General features: G+C 40.4%; 2 protein-coding genes across 3 annotated transcripts in view; one reads left to right on the plus strand and one right to left on the minus strand.

Annotated features, from left to right (window-relative positions):
• The first annotated feature begins 214 nt into the window (after positions 1-214).
• coq5 (coenzyme Q5, methyltransferase) lies at positions 215-9273 on the plus strand. Its single transcript, XM_023290272.3, has 7 exons — positions 215-455; positions 2606-2755; positions 2999-3217; positions 4619-4725; positions 5525-5613; positions 6239-6350; positions 8845-9273. Exons 1-7 carry the CDS (start codon positions 254-256, stop codon positions 8944-8946), a joined length of 981 nt encoding a protein of 326 aa, XP_023146040.1. The 5' UTR covers positions 215-253; the 3' UTR covers positions 8947-9273.
• A 144-nt stretch (positions 9274-9417) lies between these two features.
• znrf3 (zinc and ring finger 3) overlaps positions 9418-23782 on the minus strand; it is a 75262-nt gene continuing 60897 nt past the window's right edge. The window contains exons 3-8 of one of the 2 annotated variants that reach the window (XM_023290270.3): positions 21802-21876; positions 19844-19975; positions 18281-18388; positions 16751-16918; positions 13087-13189; positions 9418-12972 (exon numbers count right to left, since the gene is read on the minus strand). In XM_023290270.3, the coding sequence (XP_023146038.2) occupies positions 11231-12972; positions 13087-13189; positions 16751-16918; positions 18281-18388; positions 19844-19975; positions 21802-21876 (2328 nt within the window). In that variant the 3' untranslated portion in view covers positions 9418-11230. Of the gene's footprint in view, positions 12973-13086; positions 13190-16750; positions 16919-18280; positions 18392-19843; positions 19976-21801; positions 21877-23782 lie in introns of both variants that reach the window. The other variant, XM_023290268.3, reaches the window with a different exon arrangement.

Below are 23782 nucleotides of genomic sequence, written 5' to 3' on the forward strand. Positions count from 1 at the left end.
CTTATTTAGTTTTTCTTTTGTTGTAAAGCACTTTGTGATATTTCATCTGTGAAAGGTGCTATATAAATAAATTTTACTTACTTAGTTTAAATAGAATCAAACAAAAATTGTTGTAACTTTGTATTTGGAAAATCTTATTATTATTATTATTATTACTATTATTATTATTTGCAGATAAAACACGGGGTACAGTCTGGGGAGTAAATGTCGCGTCGCATGTGGATGACGACATCCAGTCACATAATCAGGCAACATGGCGGCATCCATGAGACTGCTGGTCCGCCGAGCGGTCCGTCTTTCTCACAGAAATATCACCCTGACTGCCGCGGGAGCTGCAGCTCGGTCCGGCTGCTGTCGGGGACCATCGGTCTGTCGATGTTTCAGCGACGAAGCCGAGGACAGAAGTACACATTTTGGCTTCGAGACGGTTTCCGAGACGGAGAAAGCGAAGAGAGGTGAGAGAGACGCCCCCTGCTCTCTGCACCAAACTTCATTCAAAATTATCGCTATTAAAGAGTTCGCTGCCTCTCCGTTGATAGAAACACATCGACGGTCAGAGTTTGAGATGATTTTAGATTCGTGAGGTTTTATTTGACAATTCGGCCCATGATTGATCCGTTTGGCGACTTTCAATAAACCTTTAAACACTTTAAAAGGCGATTCCTTTAACTTTGACGTGTGTAAAGAAGAGGTAACTCCACCAGCATGTTTGCGGTTTGGTTTATTTTGTCAATGCCGAATTTAAGAGTTTGATATGACTTGGTTTTAAATCATAATGTAAGCGAGGAAATTTGGTTTGACATTTTTAAATTGAGATTGTGGGGGACAAAACGTGTGTGGGCGTGGCGTGATTACAGTATTCCTCTCGCACAGTCTGTTTTATTATCAGCGTTACTTCGCAATAAGGTTTCAGCTTTATCTGACCCACAGAGACTGAGCTGTATTATCATATAGAATAATGTATTATGGGGGATATTGTCAGGGTCAGTCCTCCTTCAGCTGTGGCTGCTCAGGAACCCCAAGTTCTGATTATTACTGCAGATTGTACAACATGCAACAGGATTGAGTGCCGTATCACTTGAATGTCAGATGATACCAAACTATATCACCTCTTAAACAATGTATTATTCTACAAGTTGACTAGTGAAATGTTTCGTCTCATGAAGAATCAAAAGCTACCACAGACCCCACAGGAGAAGCTCAATGCAAAAAAGTGAATACACCTGTGATCATCGACCCAGAGGTGAGAAAACCAGTGATTATTGAAACTCCGCTGCAATTTCCGAGCAGCCAAACTACATGAACATGTTTGTAGGATGACCTGTCAACACCAGATCTTGCTTCTACCTATGGGCTGTGCCTAGCTTCATGCATGCATTGTGCCAAATAATTGCCAGAGGATTTGAAAAGTGGGATCGTCAGGCTTTTGAAAGATGGAAAAGAATACAGGAAAGTTGATCAACTAAGAGTCGGTAGAAACTCAGCTGCAGCAGTAATCAGAAGGTGTAGGATAAGCAACAGTACCACTAGTCAGAGCTGCAGTAACACCACAAACAGTTCACTACTTGCACATTCTAGCTCTGACAAGCACAAAGTTAGGTGAATCGGACAGGCACAGAATAGAAATGAGAGTTTCTATGGAAGCTCTGACAGTGTGAAGGACTCGGTCAAGAAAACAAACCTTTAAGGACCATTAAAGAATATTAAAAGAAGCCTCATGAATATTGGGAGCGTGTTCTTTAACTCTTATGTCGTCCTGCGGGTCAAAATTGACTCGTTTTAAAGTTTGAAAATGTGGAAAAAATATATATTTTCACAGTGAAACTTCTGATGTCCACATTTTCAGGAAATCTTTGAACATTTTTTGGTGGAAAAAAAGAAATGTTAATGTTTCTTAAGAACATTCACAAAAAAGCCAACCAAAATCCAGCGAAATTCGCTCTTAAAGAAAATATTAGAAGTTTTACTGATATATATGGAATCACTTTAGATATTTTTAGGGGTTTTTTGGAATATTTTTACTCTTTTTTAAAAAATATTTACAAGAATTTTCTTGCTAAATTTGGGGGATTTAAAAAACAAACAAACAAAAAAAAAAAAAACTTTTAAGGGAACCTTTTAAGGAATTATTGGAATTTTCTTCCTGAAGGTTTTGCAAATTTTCAGAAATTTGAGGAATTTTTTTGCTGAATTTTTGGATTTTTTTTCAGACAAGGAAACAATATTTTTTGGTGCCTGTAAATGAAGACAACCGGAGAGTCAATTAGATGGTATCAAGCTCAGCATGTTTGCAGTGGACCTGACCCAGTGAGTGCATAGTCCTGACAGTGAAGCACGGAGGCGTAAAATAGTCCGAACAAATGGCAGAACATCTTTGTAGAAATTTGATGTCCTCCATGCTGAGGAAGTTTGAGTCTGTAATTAAAAATAAAGGTGAACATACAGAGCATCAACAAAATTAAATGAATATATTAACTGACAAAACATGGCACTTGGCACAAAGCTTCAAAGGAAAAACGTATGTTACATGAGTCACAACATAAAATAAATAACTGAATAACTTCCAGTGAGACAGATGTTCTTTTCTCTGTCGTTGCTTTTTCAGTGTATAAAGTGTTTGAGAACGTGGCGCAGAAGTATGACATCATGAACGACGCCATGAGTCTGGGGATTCATCGAGTGTGGAAGGACGCGCTGCTGCACGTCATGCATCCTCAGCCTGGAGCTCAGCTGCTGGACGTGGCGGGTGGAACAGGTAAAGCAGTTTGCATGCAACAATACATCAATTAGCTGATGAACTGGAGGAAAGTCAAAATTCTCTGATGACAAGGTCTGAAATTTCTGATTTCTTTGCTTCTCTGTGACAGTTAACGTCTTTTGGGTTGTGATGGGAAAAAAAATAAATTTGAGGACACTATCTTGGGCTTTTGGAAGCACTGATTGACATTTTCCACCATTTCCTGGCTTTTTTTCTCATCTGATTTTCCTCCCTCTGCAGGTGACATTGCCTTCCGTTTCCTGGAGTACATTCGTTTGCAAGAAGAGCGTCAGAAGCGGCGGGCGGCTCGGTCCAGCCAGACGCCGTCGTGGCAGGACATCTCCAACAACTATTCCACCGAGGACGAGTCCCGAGAGTCGAGGGCCGTGGTGTGCGACATCAACAAGGAGATGCTGAAAGTGGGCAAGCAGAAAGCCGACAGTCTGGGCGTCAGCGCTGGTGAGCTGCTAACATCCAAACCACTTCTAGTGTCTTCAGGCTGCAAACTTGATCCCTGTGTTTCCCACTGAAACGGGAGATTTGAGTGAGCATGTTTTGTTTTTTTTTCTGTGCGGTGTGGAAAAATATGTCATTTGATTTTAGTAATTTCCAGGTCTGGATGAGTACGGAGAAAGAAAGAATGTGTAGAAAAATATTTGTGTTTTTACTCTGTTGCCTAAAATGTACAATTCATAATTTCTAAAAATAAATTGATCAAACAAGCAGGGGATAAAACATAGTAAGAAGTGTGGCGTGTGATTGGTCGCACACTCCTCTGCAGAGCTACCTTCACCTCTATACAAATTCATTTTACAAATGTAAACATGCAGCAATATGTTTGGAATTACACAGATTAATAGCATCACCAGTAACCAAATCTTAAACTTCACTGAACATTTCTGAGTTTTGCACTGATGTAGCTTTCAGGAATATAAACAGACTCTTTCTAGGCTGCACTTTTTAAATTATTTGACTTTTTGTAACTCATTTTTGGGTATTTAAGAGGAATTTTTTGCACATTTTTTTTTTGAAAAGAGAAACACTAACTTTCCAAAATGCATTCCTTATACATGTATAAATTAATACTGCATGGATTTCTGGAAGCTTAGATGCTGATTATGTTTATATTATTGAACTGGAGAGAGTCTTAAGTAAATATATTATTGATGTTAACTTTTCCTACATGCCATTTTAAACGTTAACTACTTAATGAGTGGATGATAGTAATATTTTTCTTCATTGCAGTTTCCTTTGGAGCCCTATTATCTATAAATGGGATCTTATTTAGGTTAATGTATACAGTCCTGGCAGGGCAGAGGTTAATATTGGTTATTATTTTGAATATAAATATTGTGAAGATTGAAATTTTATTTTTTCTCTCTTTTTTTTTTTTAAACATATGGCTGTACAGTTCAAATCTTAGTATTTTACCAATTTAATTCTAATTTTTGGGACACATTTATGATTGTTATTCGATCGAATGTTTCCAAACTTGTTATAATGCGATTTAAAATTGTTATGAATTCCTTTAGTATTTGTTTGCCTGATGAAAGTAAATCACCAAAACCTTAAAAATAAATATGCTTTTGCAGGTTAGACAGTATGTGAGACTCTGAAATGTCTGGAAAAAGACTAAAAAAATATATAATGAACAATAATAATGTTATTTTTCCCAATATGTTACAGTAAAATAATAGTACTTTGAGAATACTAGAGATAGAGGCTTTATTGTTGGGACTTGAATAAAATGTTGGATGGCAACTACAGCTTCTGGCAGTCATTTGGCAACACAAATTGGCTTTAAAACCATTTAGTCATGTGATAATCATTCAGCTTTTTAATGTGTGTGTTTCTTGTCAGGGCTGTCCTGGGTGGTGGGAGATGCAGAGGAGTTGCCCTTTGATGATGATCAGTTTGATATTTATACCATCGCATTCGGCATTCGAAACGTCACTCATATAGATCAGGTAACAGACCGAGTCATGACTGCAGCTTCTCTCCAAACATGATCACAGATAGAACTAGAAAAGCCCTCAGAGAGCACTGTGTATTCAGAAACCACAGCAACATGGAGTCTGGCCATTCAAGATGGATCGAACCACAAACTAACCAAATAAATAAAAAACTACCTTGTGTGAGCACAGCCGTGTGTTGCACATGCGTACATCATGTACAGATACTGAACTGTGTGACCGAAATATGTAGCGGGTTGACTGAATTGATGCAGGTAACTGACAGTGTTCACCTGTTGTCATGGTTACGGTGACGTCGTGCCGGCCGCTGTATCTCGTGATGGGAAATCCTTAACAAATCCGTGGATCCAGACTATAAGCTGCATCACTGCCAAAATCTAATCACTTGGTCCTTGTGTCATTTCTGACCTTCCCTGAAAATTTCATCCAAATCCATTAGTCCTGAGTAATGTTCCACACAGACAGATTCACAGACAAATGTACGCCGATCGTCACATTACTCCGCCAAGGAACAGCAGAGTTATGTGACGATCGGCGTACATTTGTCTGTGAATCTGTATTCAAATATGTTGTTGAACAATTAGTAAGCAAAACCCCATCCTTTTCCTTTTTCAGTACATACGCACTACAGCTTCTGAAACTGTTTTTTCCTGCAACTGATTAAATTCTGCTGTATTCGAATCATAATTCCCAAAAACTCCGACCTACAGATTGTAGAAAATCCAATGATGCAAAGTTTACAATGACAACAAATGTGTGTCAAGCTGTAGCCAACATTTTCTTCATTTTTTAGGCTCTGCAGGAAGCTCTGCGGGTCCTGAAGCCCGGCGGCAGGTTCATGTGCTTAGAGTTCAGCAAAGTGAATAATCCTATACTGTCAAGGTGAGGAACAGTGTTTGCTCAGGATGGATGAATCCTGACAAACAAGCTGTTGTAGAAACCTGGGAAGTTTGTAATCAAATCAATCTGTAGCACGATATTATTTTGTGTTATAAAAACTAGCGTAGCCGTCATGTTTTCCATAAACCTGTTAGATTCAACAAGCTTTTGCTTTTTGTGTTTTGGAACAACACTGCCCTCCTGTGGTTCTGCACCAGTAGGAATTTATTAGATAGTTGTGACAAAGGAGGATTTTTGTTTGTGTGCTTTGTAAATATAAGCTTTTTAAAATCGAAATCTTACATTTATTTAAATATGCTTTTTTAGAAAGTATTTTACTTCACTGAAATTCAAATTCTCTTTTAAATGTGATTTCCTCCTAGTTAAGCAGGCTGCTTGCCCATCATCTCCTGGGAGATTTTAAATGTCAATCTCTTAATTTCCCACTCTCTGTTGTTTGTGTTTTTTTTATTTATGCTAAAAGTGTTTATTTGTGTGAAAGAAAACACAAATTCAGGAATCAGGTGACAATTTGAATTTCTTTTAAGGCTCTCAGGCATTTTGTATTACTTCCAAATGTATAAAACATCTTTTAGCTCTTTTAAATTGTACCCTGCTCTCTTTGCAGCATTTATGATGCATACAGTTTCCAGATGATCCCAGTTATAGGAGAAGTGATTGCAGGAGACTGGAAGTCCTATCAGTATTTGGTAGAGAGCATCCGCAAGTTTCCCAACCAGGTAAAAAGTTTAATCTTTCTGATTCACTGCATATTTGAGATATCTGCGTCTGTCGTTTGATGCTATTTCTCGCCCTGTTTTTCCAGTTTTGACAGCTTTACTGTGGACTATTCTACAGTTTTCTTTCAAAGATGTTTAATTTGTGGTTTTATTTTGGGGACCTGGTCATGTTTTAAAGTGTTATAAATGGTGTCAAGTGTCTTTTCAACGCTATGGCTTCCCACTTGAAAAAGGAAGGACTAGACTTGCGACAGGATTTCACTCGTATCTCTTCTTTATTTTAATTTAAGCACTGAAGAAGGAGGAAGGTGAAAAACCTCTAAAACACAAAAATAAAACAAATATAAATACATGTGCTTTCCCTAACTTAGTAAAGTAAGTATATTTTGCATAAACATAATCATTAATTAAACCCATAATAATCAATCAAGTTTTAAATAAACATAAATTTAGTCCTTCATCTTAGAACAATGTTTGAAATTAACTCATTTTTACCCAAATTATTTTATACGGATTTTACAAACATTAGACAGATTTTACATTGGTATTTTTAACAGTTTTTTTAGCTCTTTGCTTTTACCCATGAATTAAAAATAAAGCAAAACTCATTAAACTAATGCCATTCATGAACTACTTTCTAAACAAAGGTTTTAGCAAACAATGGACTACTTTTCATCTAATTATGTAAATAAATATTTTAAGCCAAATAAACAGTACGTATCCAAAATAACACAAATTGCACCTTAGCAGAATTTTTACCCAAACAAGTAACAATATTAACTAACAAACCAGGCAGCACAATTCAAACGTGTCCTCAACAACACAGACAGAAAACACTTAAACAGAGTCCAGTGAGACACATGAGCTTACCGGCAGCCTCTGTTGGTTTCAGTCCTTTTCCCGTGCGTTTTTAGTCCCTGCTTTCTTTCTTTGTCCCTGTTTGCTGCTGCTGTTGCTCCGTTCACCAGCCAGAATGACTGGTTCACTGTTGATACTGCTTGAGTTCCTGGTGTGTGCTGCTGATTGCTTCAATTGCGTTCACCTGCTGAGGCGGCATGAAGCACGTTTGCTCTGCAGTCGGCTGCCATCATGTGTAGCACACAGCCACACCTCCAGGCACATCGCCACAACATGCTTTTTTTAAAGTGTTATAAATGGCATAAATAATGTGTAAGGGCTGCAGTGAACCTTGACTCAAAATTATTTCCTGCTCTCCAACCAATCCATCGGTCGTCGGGGGGAAAAACTTGCACTTTTCAGACTTTACAAGGGAGAGACTTGTCACTTTAGGAATGCTGAATTGAAATACAATTCCATGATGGCAAAGATGATGGTTGTAGCCAATCATCTGCTTCATAGCAGCTGAACCAGGAAGTGTCCAGCCAGTCTTGTTGTTGTACTGACACAAGCATGGTGTGGTAGAAGTATATCAGGTGGAGAAAAATGGGTTTTAAGCCTTGTTTTGGGACAAACTTGCCAATTAAGGTGGTGTTTTTTATTCTGGTTTGACTGGTGATTCTATACATGCAGTTTTTATGTCCCAGTGATCACTGAAATAGCAGTTATGACTCGATAGGAGCCTGGTCCTGTCAGCATGAAATATCTGGGTGTGACCCAGATGTCTGCTGAGTGGTGAGACTCCAGATAAACTAAATCAACAGTATACCAAGTCCTCTCTTTCTGCTCGTCTTATTAAACTTTGATCATACCGTGTGCAAACAGGCAGCTAAGGATACCAAAGATGCAAAAGAGTGCAAAATTTCCATCATTCTGACCCAAGCAGTCCCTCCTGTAACCTCTCAAATGCAGAAGGCATAACACTGGCCTCAGTCTGGCCTTTTAGTTTTTGGCTGAATCAATTGGAAGTTTATGTTGTTCCTTGTGGTAAATACCTAAACTGGTATTAATAATATAATCTGTATTCGATTGGCTGCAGTGTCAAACACGTGGCATCAAATCAGGACCAAGCATAAAAATTTCAGGCATTTTCTGCATCACTAACTTAATGCCTGTAGGTTGTCATGGCAACGTGATGCATACAGTTTGAAAATCAGCTGAGAATTTGTATTGTTCTAAGAGAATGTAGTCAGGAGACGAATCACAGCCAAGTTAAAGTCCGAACAAAACCTCCACCAGAGCAGGTTAGCTGTGCAGCATCAGTTACCATGGCGATCTGTCAGGTTAAAAGAGAGCCATCTTTGTGACACTGAAAACTCTACACCGTTCCTGCTTTGTGTTCCATTCCTCTGGTGAAATATTTCATTAAGCTTTATAACATGAAGCAACATGGGAGCTTCTGAAAACATTCCTGCCATAAACGAGCATCTGCCAATTTATTAGTTGTATACGTGTCTTGTTTATCTTTCTGTGATGCTAGTCATTAATGTAACAATCCACTTTCACATTATCTGATGTTCACTAGTCAGTCTGTATGCAGTTGTATTACTCTGTAGATTCAATGTTAGTCGTTTCCTTTGCTCTTCTTCATCTGCAGGAGGAGTTCAAAGGCATGATCGAAGATGCAGGTTTCTACTGTGTGAAGTACTACAACCTCACTGGTGGAGTGGTGGCTCTTCACTCTGGCTTCAAGCTGTGAGATGCACTCAGAATGCCTCCTACAAAAATCAGCGAGTAAAAAAGCCGGCTCTGCGTTTCAGGCTTTTCTGCTTGTATGAGAGACTGTTTGCAGACATGAAGCTGCTCAGAGCTGCTCTCTGCAGATGCCACTGCACAATGACAGAAAATCATCAGTGAGCATTATTTATTATGATATCTGATCAGCGATCATCATGAAAGATGCACTTGATGTTGACATGAGCTGAAAAAACAGTAAAGTAAAAGAGTTTTCACTCTGTCTACTGTTTGAATATTTTTTGTAACACCAGTGTTTTGGCATTGTGATAATTAAATGTGCAAATGCTAATATCTGTATCTGACTGGCTTATTCCCAAAGAATACTAATTATTTACAATAAATCATGTATTTAAATGCATCACCTTTAGAATTAAATGCTTGAACACCTCAATGTAAAGCGCAAATAATGAAAAGCAGGACACCACAACATGAGTTACTTGAATAAAACTGTATATTTTACAGATCTTTGTACACTTTAATTACAAAACTGTATGGTACTAAAGTTTTAAAATCAGTTTTTTGGTCAGAGAAGATTTAATCGTCTTGTGTGCAATTACCATGTATATACAAAGTCTCATGTTAGTGATTTTTCTCAAAATAAAAAGCAACCAAATAACTCAAACGTTCATACACTCTGAACATAAGACATGGCTTAAAGATAAATATATTAGTAAATAAATATTCAGAGAACATATTTCCATTTATGAAATGTGTTTGCTATACAGGTACAGAAATATACACAGATTGATTTCTAGCCTTTTTTTTAAACATTTGTAATGGTAATGACAGAAAATAATTATATTCTTAAAAAATTAAAAAATATTAATTTTTGTACACATTTTTATCTTCTTAAGTGCTAGAAACAATAACAAAAAAAAATTAAATAGTGACTCAAGTACCCCAAAATGTTATATTTGCAGTAGGTACATATCTCTATGCAAAAGGCAAGATTAGATTCTCACTTGATTACAGCACTGGGTTAACTTATAAATAGGGTTATTTCAGGTTTTCCTCTGTGTAGAGAATGTGTATATTTCATAGAAACAGTATAAAAAACAGTCTGCAGGACAAACAGAAAGGCATGAATGACAAGCATTGATATTGTAAAGTATGTATTATGCACGGCATGATATGATTCAAACGGATAAACTGTGGTATGTATAACTGCATCATTAAAAAAAAAGTCACAGTACAATAAGGAACCCTTATGAAATATGAGTCTTTTCCAGCTACTTTCCTTTGGCCTTTTGATACATGCTAGAACCTTTATAGATATTAATTAGAGCATGCTTCATTTAGGAAATTGGGCAAGTGACAGCAAAAATACACTTTTAAGGGGTTTCAAACAAGAAGAAGAGTGGTATACTCTACTTCTGAAGAAATCTACTGACCCCAAGACACTCGCTTTGGTCTGTAGTCCGACCCAAAGCTGTGCAGTGTCTTTTGATGTTGCTACAAATAGTTTGCCAGCATAAGGCTCTCATGTCGCTCTGGCACATCTCATACAGGTAGGCCACAACTGGACAGAAATGCAATGCATAAAACAAATTCTGTATATTGAGTAGAGACCAGTGTCCGCCTTGCATTCACATTTCTATGCATTATTTTCTGTAATATATAGCTTTTTCTCCTCAGAGAAATGTGTGGGTCACACACACCTAGAAAGACCCTTTTCCCTGCTCTTCAAAAAATTAAAAAAAAAACAAAAACAATCATGTCTTTCTGTTTTGGTATAGCTATGTCCATAGAACCTATTTCAATTGGTGGTTGAAGCTTTATAGGCAGTCAGTGTTCATGTGCGCACATATACAGAATGTATATATGAAGATGCAGATGTTTGTGAATTAAGAGTGTACTTTTGTAGAGAAAAATCTCAGATTCCTTGAGCTTGCACCACAGATGAAGTCTCAAAAAAATCTCACAAGAAATGGGCCCAGATTACTAACCCTTGATGGCTGCAGACAGTCTTCAAATAAATGCCAAAACCAACCTAATTCTAGTTTCAGTTGTATTTGTAGTATCACTTGTCTCTGAGTCTTGAGACGTTCGTGGCCACAGGAATGAACTCGATACATTGTACATCTAGAAATGATAGGCCCTTTCAGTAGAAATCCACACAATCTAAGATGATAACATTCAGTGCTCAGAGAGCAAGGTTAGAACAAGGCAACTGAGGGTTTCAGCGATTGACAGACTGACATGGTACCATATGTTTTGACTGAGTCCTGTTCTTTCTTGACTCGAGATCATATGCCCAGACCTCCCTCATTTGTTGAAGTACTGCTGCCCAGTGCAGTGGGGCTTGCAGAGAGCTGAGGATGGAACAAAGCCCTGGTTTCCTCCTCCTGAGGGTATGGTAGACCTCTAAACTGTCCTGTGGTGAAGTACCTCTCCTTGGGCTCATGCTGCTCCCCTGTCTGCAACTCTGCCTCCACTATGATGCTGACAGGTAATAAACTGCTCTGGGTCTCTACCCCTGTGCCCAACTCACAATCTGTGTCCTCAGGAATTATGGGTATTCTCTGGTTGAGTTCACAGCAGCCCTGTCCAGAGCAGGTCTCTGAGTCTGCATACTGCACATTAACAGCATAGTCCTCAGTATAATGCCCTGCTGTGGTCCTGTGGACCTTCATCTCTTTGTAGAAGCAGCAAGGCAGCCCTTCATAGCTCACTTGCTCCGAGGAAGGGCACATGTGCTCAGGAGCAAAGTAGTTCTTAGTGGTGGTGCTCTGAAAGTCCACCCCCCTGTGACAGCGTCCCGAGGCCAGAGGCCCAGCTTGGTCCAAGTCCTGTCCTTTGCACTCCACACTGGGAGGAAGCACCTCAAAACAGCAGCTACAAGCTGCGGCCCCAAGCTCCCCTGACTCCTCTTGTGCCCCCTTTCCCCTATCGCCTCCGGCGGCCTCTGCAGCCCCGGCTGAGGTAGTGCTAGTGTTGCTGTTCTCCCTGGGTTCCAGTGATGAGCGACTGCTGTAGTTGGGCTCCAAACTGCAGTTGGAGAGGTGGTCCCCCGAATTATATCCCGAAGCTCCAGAAGGGAGCTGAAGGCAGTCATGTCCCAGCGGAGCAGGGGATGATGAGTCCTCGGCAGAAACTGTGGTGCACGCCGCAGCCCCTGCTTCCCCTGCAGAGCCCCTACATGGACTCTTACTCCGGTAGACATACGGATCGTAGTCGCTGCTCAGTGAGCTGCGGAAGGTGGAGCAGCTCCCATACACCCCCTGGTTGCTGACCTCAGTACAGTCCAACATGGAGTCGCTGGAGGAACAGTGGCACTGGCCAGAGCTGCTGCTGCTGCTGTCGCTACCAGGACAGTCAGCAAGGTAACCGCTGCACACTGAGCGGTGGCCATGATAGCAGCTCAGGCCAGAAGTGCTGCTGGTGTCACCTATCCTTGAAGAAGAGGCAGGTGCCATGTGTACCACTGTGGGGTATAACAAGCCTTGCTGAAAGGCCCTACTGTGGTGGCCCTTGTGTGCTCCTCCTCCACCAAGCTGTCCTGCCACAGCAGGCCCTTGGCCACCTTCAGGCTGTTGAGGGAAAGTCAACCCCTGAAAATAGTAGTGCTGGTACATGGTCTCGTACTGTGAAAAACAGGCTGCTCGGGAAAAGTTGCGACCATGGAACTTAGGTCGTTTAAAAGCAGCATGATGTGGCTGAGCGGGGTAGGCGGGGGGTCCACGGTGCTCTAATCCACAGTGGTGGGGGTTGAGTGAATGCTCCAGGTGGAGGGTGGGGTGGTAGCTCCGCAGAAAGGCAGATGTCGACTGAGGTGGGTACAGACCTTGAGGGTCTGGGTGCTGGTCCACAGTGAGCACGGTGATGGGGTTGCCGTGGGGGTCCATGCTGGTTCTGGTTGGATACGCCGTCACCTGGCCAGCACGGTGCACTCTGCCGGGATAATGGACCGGCAGCACCACCCGCTGCCGGCTGTGAACTGGATTACCAGGGTCCATGCATGCTGGTCCTGGATTTCCCTTCTTTTGCTCTGCAAAGAGAAATAATGTTGCAGTAAGAATCTCACAAACTAATAACATCATGTAGGAATGTTTGTTTCCTTGAGTGAAATAAGCTAACATAGTCAGCTTGTACACCAGCTTACCAATGATGTTGTGTCTACAGTGAGGACAGGTGTGATGCTGGAGCAGCCAAGGGTCAACACATTTCTTATGAAATCTGTGAGCACAGGGGATAACCCGCAGTTCCTGTAGAGGACAAGACAACACAATTTAATCCTTAATACTACTTTTTGAATGCACACACGGAGTGGACAAGTAGTTCATCATGCTACCAGTCCTCTTGGAGCTAGCCATTCCATGTACACTAGGTTGTATCTACATATTCTACACACACCTGCATTTCTCCATCCCCAACTTAATGCATGCAGGTTTCCATGGCAATGCTTTGTTCAGTGGCATTATAACGTATGGCTAAACGGGTTAGCAGATATAACATTCCTTCAGCTGACGTAATATGGTCAGAATAAGAATTAGTGAAAGGCTTGTTACAGATGATTTAAATCCTAAACTCTGAACTGCTGGAACAGGTTAACCTTTGTGACACTGAAAACTCTTTAGATTAAACGTACCTCGCTAACCTGCTAATCTCGCTTCGTAGTCCGGTTCTTTATTTTCAATAAGGGACTCACATGCACTAACTTGCATCAATACAAACACACACAGGATGTGATTACTTCATTTGATCTGTACATAGAAATTAGTTGTTTGCAGCTATTTTAATGCTATATTTATGTTTAAAATCTCATATATTGCAACTTCACTGAAGGTGCAATATATGAGAACAGCCAAATTAAAAGTAAAGTAGGGAGCGCACTCAAAGATTTTCTTCTAGCATTTTTTCCTAGAAAATTTGTGCTAACGTTATGATTTATTTTCATCATCTTTGATCGAACCTAGTGGCACATTAAAGGGCTTTTTCAGATTTAATATAATCAGTCTGTTTCTTTAAAACACAACTAAAGTAATCCTGCAGTATTTCTGTAAAATGGCTGTTATTTTTCCAGTATTTGTACGAGCACATCAAGTACTAACTACTAATGTAGGGGGTCAACTTAAATGGCATTTTATACAAGCGGTGATTCAAAAGTGCAGTTTAAAAGATGCATAACTCTCAGAGGGTGAACTAATGTGGGGTTGAGAGCCGCTCGATGTCCAGAAGGCGGCAGCAAAGCCACACAGGACCGTTAGTCGAGTTAATGGTTGTGAGTCTAATCAAGTTTTGTAACTCTGAACGAGCCAACTTCACATCGTTCCACAAACAAAACTCTTAACTAGATGCCACGCCACAGTACAAATACAACACCGATGCCCAATGTCACCGCTTTCTGGAACAAAACAAACAACACGCTTACTCCTGAGGATTGATATGAAAAGAATGCAACGCTTTGCATTCAGATGGAGGAATTCCAAGACACAAAGGCAGGAGTGCTGTGAATAGGAATTTATAATATATTTTCCAGCAAGAACTCTTCGTCTGTCATAAATACTTTACTCTGTGGCTTAATGTGACTCATCTTTAGGCTCCTTTCCACCAAAGCTTTTGTTGCTTGGTTCACTGCTCAAAAACCGCTTTGATGCCATTCAGCCTTTTATATCACCACTTCCTCTGTGCAATCCTGGCGCCATGCTTTGTTGTGTTTTTCTTCTCCTCCTTACCTAAGACACACATAACCACAAAAACACACCAACTATGTCCTCCTGGGCACTGGGGTTTGTCCCTGCAGCGTCCGTGAAAGAGGATGAGCAATGGCGTTACAGTAAATCCTCAAAGTCCAAGATTAGGGTACATATTTTGCCAGTGACTCCTTCAAGGATTAAAGAAGGCCACACTGGGAAAACAGGAAGCATAATCACAACCCAGTGCACTCTGGGTACCCTTATCTCTCCAGGTGCTCTGAAAGACTCAGCTAAACATCTAAAAGGTACCGGAAAGAACGTCACTGAAGATCGCAGGACTGCGGTCCCCGAGCACATCAGGGGAACTTCCATTCTATTGTCCACATAACTGCATTATGTTTCATGTGTACAGCGTATGTAATGAAAAGAAAACAAACTCAGCGGCTAGATGACCACATCAGCACGGCCAGAGTTTAGAGGTTTGACTCCCATTAAGTTCACTCATGCACGCACTATTCTCTTAGACATTTCTAATGAAAGCATCCTTCAAAGGCAGATGTTTATGTTGCTAACTTTCGTCTGCTAAGTAAAAAGCCACTTGAACTGCTGCTCTGGCTGCATATTTGTATTAATTGATAAAATATGAGGTTTGATTTAATAGGGAAATAGTTTAATGCCACCTGATATCAAATTATTGTGCTGTTCTTCACAGTTTGCAGCCAAATTCTCCCTGTCATGTAAGAAGCTCGAGTTTATGGTGACGCTACAACTAAGGGCTTATTTCATTGTCACTTGAACTGTCAATGATATTCAAAATTAATCAAAAAATTGACTTGTTTGAATCACATGCGGTCAGAAAACAGTAAAAATGTTGATCAACTTTATTTTTGTTGTTTCTTCTTCAAATTTATGGCTTTTTAACTGTTATACTGCATAAATGTATTTGTAGTTCTCACTACTAGCAACAGTCGCACTGTTTCTACAGTGGTGCAAGACTTCATATTGCAGTGAATAATAAGCCCACAGTGAGTAAAAATGAGCAAAAACGCCCATAAACTGCTTTGGTTTAGTACGTTTAACCTAAATTACTGTGCTACTTAATCCTGTGTTTACTCTGTATGACAAACAGGAACAACTGGATCCAAGTGTTAACCATATTCATTATCACAGGGATTAAAATATGGTTAAAGCTCCTCAGTTAAAAAAAAAAAAAGCAGGCAGCAAAAGAGTTAATAGGTGTTGCAGTTTCTATGTCATAAAATGATTTTCTCCTTTGTTATAATCCATAAACTCTTGTCCACAAGTCAAAGATATTCAATTTACTGTCATATAGGAGGAAAAAAAACTAAAAATATTCAAATGTAACCCTCCAAACCCCAATCAGATCCTGGATGTTTTCTACTCCTGTCATGTTTTTACCTGCTGTGGGTTCGTTTTTCTTTGCATAAAATCTACACCTCAATGGAAAAAGCTCAACCATGGCTAGAAGTAGAGTGAACTCAGAAATGTCTGTTTTGCAGTGTGACACAGTTAGAATGCTATAAATAAAAGGAAAAAGTTTAACTATCTTTTTCATATTTTAACAAAAAATCTAAAAAAAAAAAAAAACCCCACCTGGAATCTTCATGTAGAACATTAACACTTTATCAAGTGCCTACACGTGTTACCAACATTGGAAAAATGGTGGCTCTACATTCTAGAAATGATTTATTATTTGTATGGCTAATATATTTCCTGCGCTTTGTGAGCACAGCCTGCAGTTCAACCCAGTTTAACAAATAAGTCAATCAGTTTTTTTGTGTCAGTGTTGGTCACAGCTGACTCACCAATACCTTCTCAGTTACATCGAGGAACACAGGATTGTTTTTTTACAGAAATCTGGTTAGAGCCAGTGGGTTATTTTTGGCAATTTTTTAAATAAGATGAAAGTTTTAAGCTTGGATTCCAAACAGTATGCCACAGATGATTACTTCAAGGACTGTCAGAAAGTGGTGGGTTCAGAGGGTTAAGAAGCTGGAACCAGATGATTTTAAATGTTGAATAATGTAATAGTGAGTAACTAGTCAATGATTCGGTACAGCTCTAGTTCAAGACCATTATTAGCTGGAGCGCTTGGCTCTTTTTTCTTACCTCTCCATCGATGTACTTCTCCAGACAAATGGCGCAGTCAGAGGTGGAGCTGCTGCTCAGCGAATCAGAGGCAACACAGCTGCTCTCACGTTGGCCTTTTCCTTTGGCTTTGAACTTCCTCGTCTCCATCTTTTCCAGCGCCTGGATGGCCATTCTGTTCATCGAGCTCTGTGGCGGGGAGGAAGGTGGAACGAGGGAAAATTAGCATCTTTGATAAGCGACGCTTTTCAAAGACCCTTTAGAGGCTCGGCAGCGTTTAACATGAGATTTCAGAATTAACTCTCAAGAGAATTAGCTCAGATCAATGAGGCTGTTTTTAAGCAAACACCCTGTTAAGTGTCTCTGCATCAGTGTCTCTTCGTGTTTGTTTCTGAACTTCGCTAATGTGAGCTGGTTGATGTCATGATGTAAGACTTTTCCCTTTGACTTGCGACATCATTTTGCAATGTTCGACTCTCGCTTTGGCTCTAATTCTGTAGAAACTTTCATCTCTAATTTGATTCACGTTGTCTTAAAAACATTACTTATTAAAAAACGGTAACTGATAAGTTGACACATGCAGAACTACTTATTAGGATTAAACCTTTATGACTCGTGTGCAGCAGATATTAGGATTTATAGCAGTTAATGCTTAAACTTCTAGTGCATCACTTGCTTACAAGACAGAGTTATTTATGCTCAACTTAACCACAGTCTCCAGAGGGTGTTTCTTCAGTCATGCAGGGTCACAGCTAGATAATTGTAGACTTTTTTTATTTTTTTATTTTAGGGACGTGTGGATCCCCTGATCAGCAAGAGAGCAATGAACTCAGAGATGAAAGTGCGTCTCATCATGGGGTTGACAAACATGAACCACTCTCAAATCTGTTTAAAATCAGTTTGTAATTAACTGTGTGAGGGCAAACCCTTGAGAAATCCTTCATTTAAAGCCAAAGTAATGGATTTACAGTTTAAACAATATTTACTCCACAAGCAAATCATTAATTTTTCACATTTTAAGGAAGGAAAAGGTTGTTATATGTGACAAATGTGCCCTCGGTGTGAGCTGTGTTCTCCTAATTAATCACCAAAGGAAGTCACGACCGAGTCCTCGTCTGCTGTGACGCACCTATTATACACCAACAAACATGTGCTGGCTGGATAACACCTGTCTTAACGGGTGCCGCCACAGGTTTTCTGCTCTGTCATGATGCCTCTGTACGTTTTGGCTCCGGCAGCCATCCTCTCATCAGCATTAATTAAATGCTAATCCTGATTTCATGTACGCGACATAAGCCCCAACTGAGAGCTCTTTGTCAGCACACAAGAGGAATCAATCAGCAGCTGAGCTACTGTTGCCCAACTCGACGCCTGCAACTCCCAGAAGAAGTCGTGCCGATTGGAAAAACAACCCGACAAGGCGTTGTGTGTTTGGTTGTGTTTTGTGTGAGATGCACAAATAAGTTTGGTCCTTTGTGACTCAAAGTGGGGCACCAAAGAAAGTTTCTCAAGTTGTATTTTGCATGAAGAGCGTATGTTGCAGACACTAACCTGACTTCTCCGTTGCTTGAGTTTGATCTTGATGAGCAGAATGAGGCAAACCAGCGACACGACCACAAAGAAAGCCAGGAAGATGCCCATGTCGAAATATTCCGTGGGCTGCTGTGGAAAAGGAGGGCAACAGAAAACACAAATTTGTTGAATATTTTTGTTACAAAGGAGTCATTTTTCATTTCAATTCACTTGCTGGTTCACAATATTTGATTATAGTTTTGCTCGTTGCAGGCCGGAGCACTCAATGCTGTGACTCATTCACTCTTCATTATGCAAATAATCAAAATGTGACCTTCACACATAACGCGCTGGCACTTTCTGGAATAGATACACGGCTGGTTATTCATGCAAGTCAATTCATTTCCATATCAGAATCATTTTCCTCTGCTGTGTCAATTTATGAGTGTGGGTAAATTACTCAGGTGAGTTCTGCATCTCCAACACAAATGAGGCCATTCTGCAGAGTGGAGCCAAAACAATTTACTGTTTTATGTCACTGTAAATTGAATTTTTCTTGGGTTCTTGGGTTTTCTTGGGTGAGCAAAACACTTTGAGTAAGTCACTACTTTTAGAATCAATTAAAGTGGTAAAAACTCATCTCAGTGTATGTGTTCTTCTGTGAAAATGATCCCATCCTACCTTCACATGACTCTACACTCTTGCTACGAAGTTAACATCTCTTTCTACAATCACCTCACTGCAGCTCGAGCACACCAGCTCACCTACAGCTCTGCTCAAACACTGTAAAACTACTTCATGCTCAATAATGTCACATTTTAGTGTAATACAAGTTTGATTCTGAAGAAGAACAATGAGAATCCAACCTGATAAGTATTGCTTCTTTAGATTTGTTATGTATGAAACCCTGGAAGCCAGAATCTGTTTTTCTCTGCAGTTTTAGAGTGGAATTGCTTTGTTTTGCTTATGGGTTGTCTTCTAACAAATAAAACAACCCATGCTCGTGTTAAGAAAGTAAATAAGGAAAATCAACCACTTTACCAATCGATTAATCAAGAAAATATAGTAGTTGGTGGATAAACTGGTGATATAAATAAGATATTAGTGACAGGATGCAGGATAAAAACTCGACTAACTTAACTGAGCATCGGTTTCCAGTAAGTTCAGAACTCATGTCTCAAACAACTGTTGGAAACTCACAGAGAACGTGCCGATTGTTTTATTCGTCTCCAGAAAAGTTCTCTCTTATCAGACAGCCCTTTCTCTTGGGTTTTCATTATGTTAAGTTATTTGACCTCAAAGTGTGCTGGTCTCTTATCAAATATTCCAAGCAAACAAACAGCTCTTTGAATGCCTGATATTAATCTCTCGCCGTGCTGTGAAAATGTCCTCGGCCTCGGGGCTGCGAAGAGCACAGAAGAAAGGAAAAGGGGTCGGATTCCACAGCTGGAATTTTCGTTTTGTCTTCACATCTAAAAAATTCTCGGCCGCCGTTCGGTGCTCGGGCCTCACTAACATGTTCGCCTCTTCCCTCAGGTTCCTCTCATGCACCTTGGGTTTGTCTCGCGTGGTTTTGGGGGAGTTTCTGGTGTGAGCTCTTACCCTCGGCGGTCGGTGTTGTATCCGAGCTCGGGCCACTTTCTGCTTGTTGACGATGTTCATCAGTTTAACGGCATCGTTGCCCTTCACGTAAACCACCGGACGCTTCAGGGGATCCTCGGCAACCTGGTTGAGCTGCAGAAAAGACGGAGAAAGAAACATCAAACACAGATGTACTCAAACATAACTCCACTTCACCATCTTTCTGACTTCAAAAAATGGTCTTCTTGAAGGTATTTTTCCAACCAAAGTTCCAGGACTGTTGTATTTTTTAGCATGTCTTGGGTATTAAACTATCAGTGCTTTCAAAAATACACATCAGTTGAATCTCTTCAGGTAAAAATTACAACACAAACCCAGTCAGTGGTGATTTAAGTGAGAAAAAGGATAAGAAAACAGTAGTTTTTTTATTGCTCATCTGCATTCTTTCTTTTTTTATTGTAAAATATTGGACATTTTTCCTCTTACAGCCTCTTATAGCTTTAAAGTACTAAAATGTAACTCAAAAGTTGCAGAAAACTGGATTGCATCTTTGCTTTTTTAGCAAATGGTAAGAAAAAAACAAATGCAGTTAAGACTAAAGCCTTCACTGAGGTGTTCAAGGCCTTTAGCTGCAGTGCATTTGTGTCACTCATACAATATTAAAGAGTTCTTTACAATAACTAGGACTGATTCTTGTATTTTTCTTATTCAAATCTGAAAGTGACAGACACGTATATTGTGAGACATCGCAGACATTGCTTCATTTTATGTGATTTGTCTGAACGTGAAAGGTATAAACTTCTCCTCTCCCAGCTGGGAAAACTGACCCTATAGGCTCAGGACATGGAAACTGTGGTCACGGTTTGCCAGATTGAGCAGGAGGAAATAGTCAATGAATACTATGTTCTGGCTTTTGAGTCAGTTAACATCCTCCTTTACTCCTCCTCTCCCCCTTTCTGTTCTTCCCTCTCGTCTGCTCTGTTGGAATCTGTAATTTGAAAAGCCCAGGGGAAATACCGAGGATATTCACATTGCTATTTCTTCTGCTGTCGTCATGTTCCCCAGTGAAATACTGTATGTTCTGGTTTCAAAGTATAGACGTTGAAACGTTTGATCTCTCACTAGATTCTGGTGAGCTGCTTCCCGCTCTAAGAAGCGACTCCGGCCTTTGACAAACATTACGCTGATAAAAGCCTGCGAACACGGTCATAACATCACGTTTTAAAGAAAGTTAATGACAAACTTTCTCAAAGCAGCACTTAGCCTCTTGTTACAGTAGAAATTGAGAGAAAAAAAGTGAAAAGGAGGTCAAGTACACTAAGTTTATAAAGCTTCTCCTAATTTTGGCCCCGGGACCTTAATTCTCCCTAAGCTCCTCCTCCCTGCCCCTCGGCCTTGTGGCTCCTGTCTGTGCTGATCGGGCTGCTCTGACTGGAAAAGCCTCTCGGGGGAATTTAACACAGCCGCCCAGCGCTGCCTTTCATGTGGTCTCCGCGCAATCCCTTTTATCTCTCAGCTACGCGCTTTACGACTGAGCTGCAAGAGAAGAAGAGGCAGAAAAAAAAAAAAAAGAAAAAACCTGCAAGTCCAGGCCTGGCGTGGCGAAGATGAATACCGCAGGAGAATTCTTGCGACAAAGGCGCTCAGAGGAGCAACTTGAGTATTAAACCTCCGAACAGCGAAGACACGGGGAGCGAGGAAGGGCCGGGAAAATGTGACTCGTCTGGATGTGTGTGTCTGCTTTCTTACTGGTGGCGCTCAAAGGCAGCTCTATGGTCTCAGGAGGTGAGGTAATGTGCGCTACCTGTGCAATTATGAGCTCAACAGAGTTTGGTCATGGTCTAGTGAAAGCTGAACCTGGATATCCATTTTCAGTCCCCCAAACACAAGTTAGAGAGCTGAAAGGCCCAGAACGGTTGAGTGAACACAACTGAGTCGCAGAACTAAGCGTAGAGGTTAGACAATGGGTGAGTACCAACCTGGTCGATGGCATCCGGGTTCTCAGATACGTCGAAGATCACGGCTGTGGCTCCCCGCTGCACTGCTCTCTTTGCCTGCCAACACAGAACAAAAGAAAGGTTTAGATATACTGAAAAACTGTGCAAAGACACAGCCAGAGAATGTCTGCATCATCCACACTTCCTCAGATTCTACTCAAGGCCACTAGAGGGAGTTCTCTGCCTTGGAGTAACCACAGGGATCCTCTGAAGTGAGCAAATTAGAAAGAAAAATTAAAGAGAAGCCCAACAGGTGAGGAGTAAACAAGCCTGTGATAACATTTGCTGGGATGCAAGCGTCTCCAAACCCGTGTAAATCTGCACCATGCTAAGCCGACGGTACCACAAAACACCTCCACCCCTGCATCGAGAGCCAACGCATGCAAGGCTCCATGTGATGCAACTCTGCATGACGGGCTGGAATTTGAATTCAGTTCTGCTGTGAATGCTCAGAAAAGTTGAATAAAGTTATCAAGGATTTCCAGCTGTTAAAAATGTGAGCTGCTTTCATCTGAGAGCAGGGAAAGTCACAGCACAGAGGCCTTTTGAAGAGTTCTGCTAAAAGGCAAAAAGATAAAGGAAATGCTTGGATCTGCAGAACCCCAAGTATCTACTCGCTGAATCCAAATTGGCTTCCCCTCGTCGGGGAAAAGAAAAAAAATAGTTCCTTTATCTTAACTCCTGCCTTCCCCTACAAGCCGTTCTCACCCAGCGTGAATCACGGTGCCCTATTTAGACAACGTTTTGATGTCTGCACTACATGATCTAAAAGAGCGCGGCTGGGATCATATCCTGGTATTATCAAGTGCCCTTGGGTTCTCGCCAGCACTCCTCATAACTGGAGGGAAGGAGGGGGGGTGAAGATCAAAGCCATAATGCACAGTGCTGCGACTGGCCGGACACTGTCACCGCTCCAGTCTGCAGAGAGGGAGGAGACGTGGAGGTGCTAAAACTCTTTTCACAGCACATCCTAGTGACATCTGAGGCAACAACACTCAACAGTGACATGTTGAGCAAGTTTCTGCATCATTTGTCCAAAGACTAACTATGCAGTAGATACAGAAAGAAGAATTATGAGAATAAAACCAACATTAGGCATCTCAGTCAGGTGTTGGAGCACTACAACCCTCATAAATGACTTAGATCAACGGAAAGGATCCTCATTTATTATGTACCTCAAGCTTTCCGCATAATTTGTCACCCACTGTCATAATCACCAAATGTTTTCATGTGTGACAATTGCAGCAACTAAAGATTATCTTCTTTATTCATTAATTTGTTGCTTATTTGTCCTAACTGAGTATATAAAATGACATAAAATTGTGAAAAAATATAAGTTCTTTAACCCTCTAAACCCAACGGCAGGTTTGAAAAGTGTGCTATCTTTTGAAAATTTATCAAAATCGCACTTACAGAGTGTAAAAACAGGAAGAATCAGCAGATTTTCCAATAGTCCTTGAACTATTCATCTGTGACAAGTCATGAAAACTTAAATCTAAGTTTAAAATTGTAATATTTCATCAAAATCACTTTATTCTGTATGTCTTAATTTAAAATTGGCACTTTTGCTCAAACCTGAATCTGCAAAATAATTTAAATTCTGTATTCTTCAGTGTAAACATAAAGCCATTAGTGATTTAGCTGCAACCAAAAGCCACGTGACAAAAATTCAGGGACTTCTTGGCTAAACTGGATTGAACTGCAGGCTGTGTTAGAAGACAAATTAAAATTGTGAGTACTAAAATATCTGCAGTATGTGGAGCCCCTTGTGGATGCTTGTCATCTATGTTGATTCCAGGTTTTGTTCAATTTTTTATTTATTTTTTTTTAAATCTAAGAAACTTGTTATTTATTTCTGGAAATTCATTCTTTGTTTAATGATTTATGCAGTGAAATTTTTCTAAACTGCAAAGAAGACTTGTCTACTTCTATGCATGGTTTCCATAGAGGTGCAGGACTTTAC

Source organism: Amphiprion ocellaris, chromosome 6 (genome assembly GCF_022539595.1).
Source record: "Amphiprion ocellaris isolate individual 3 ecotype Okinawa chromosome 6, ASM2253959v1, whole genome shotgun sequence".
Lineage (NCBI taxonomy): Eukaryota > Metazoa > Chordata > Actinopteri > Pomacentridae > Amphiprion > Amphiprion ocellaris.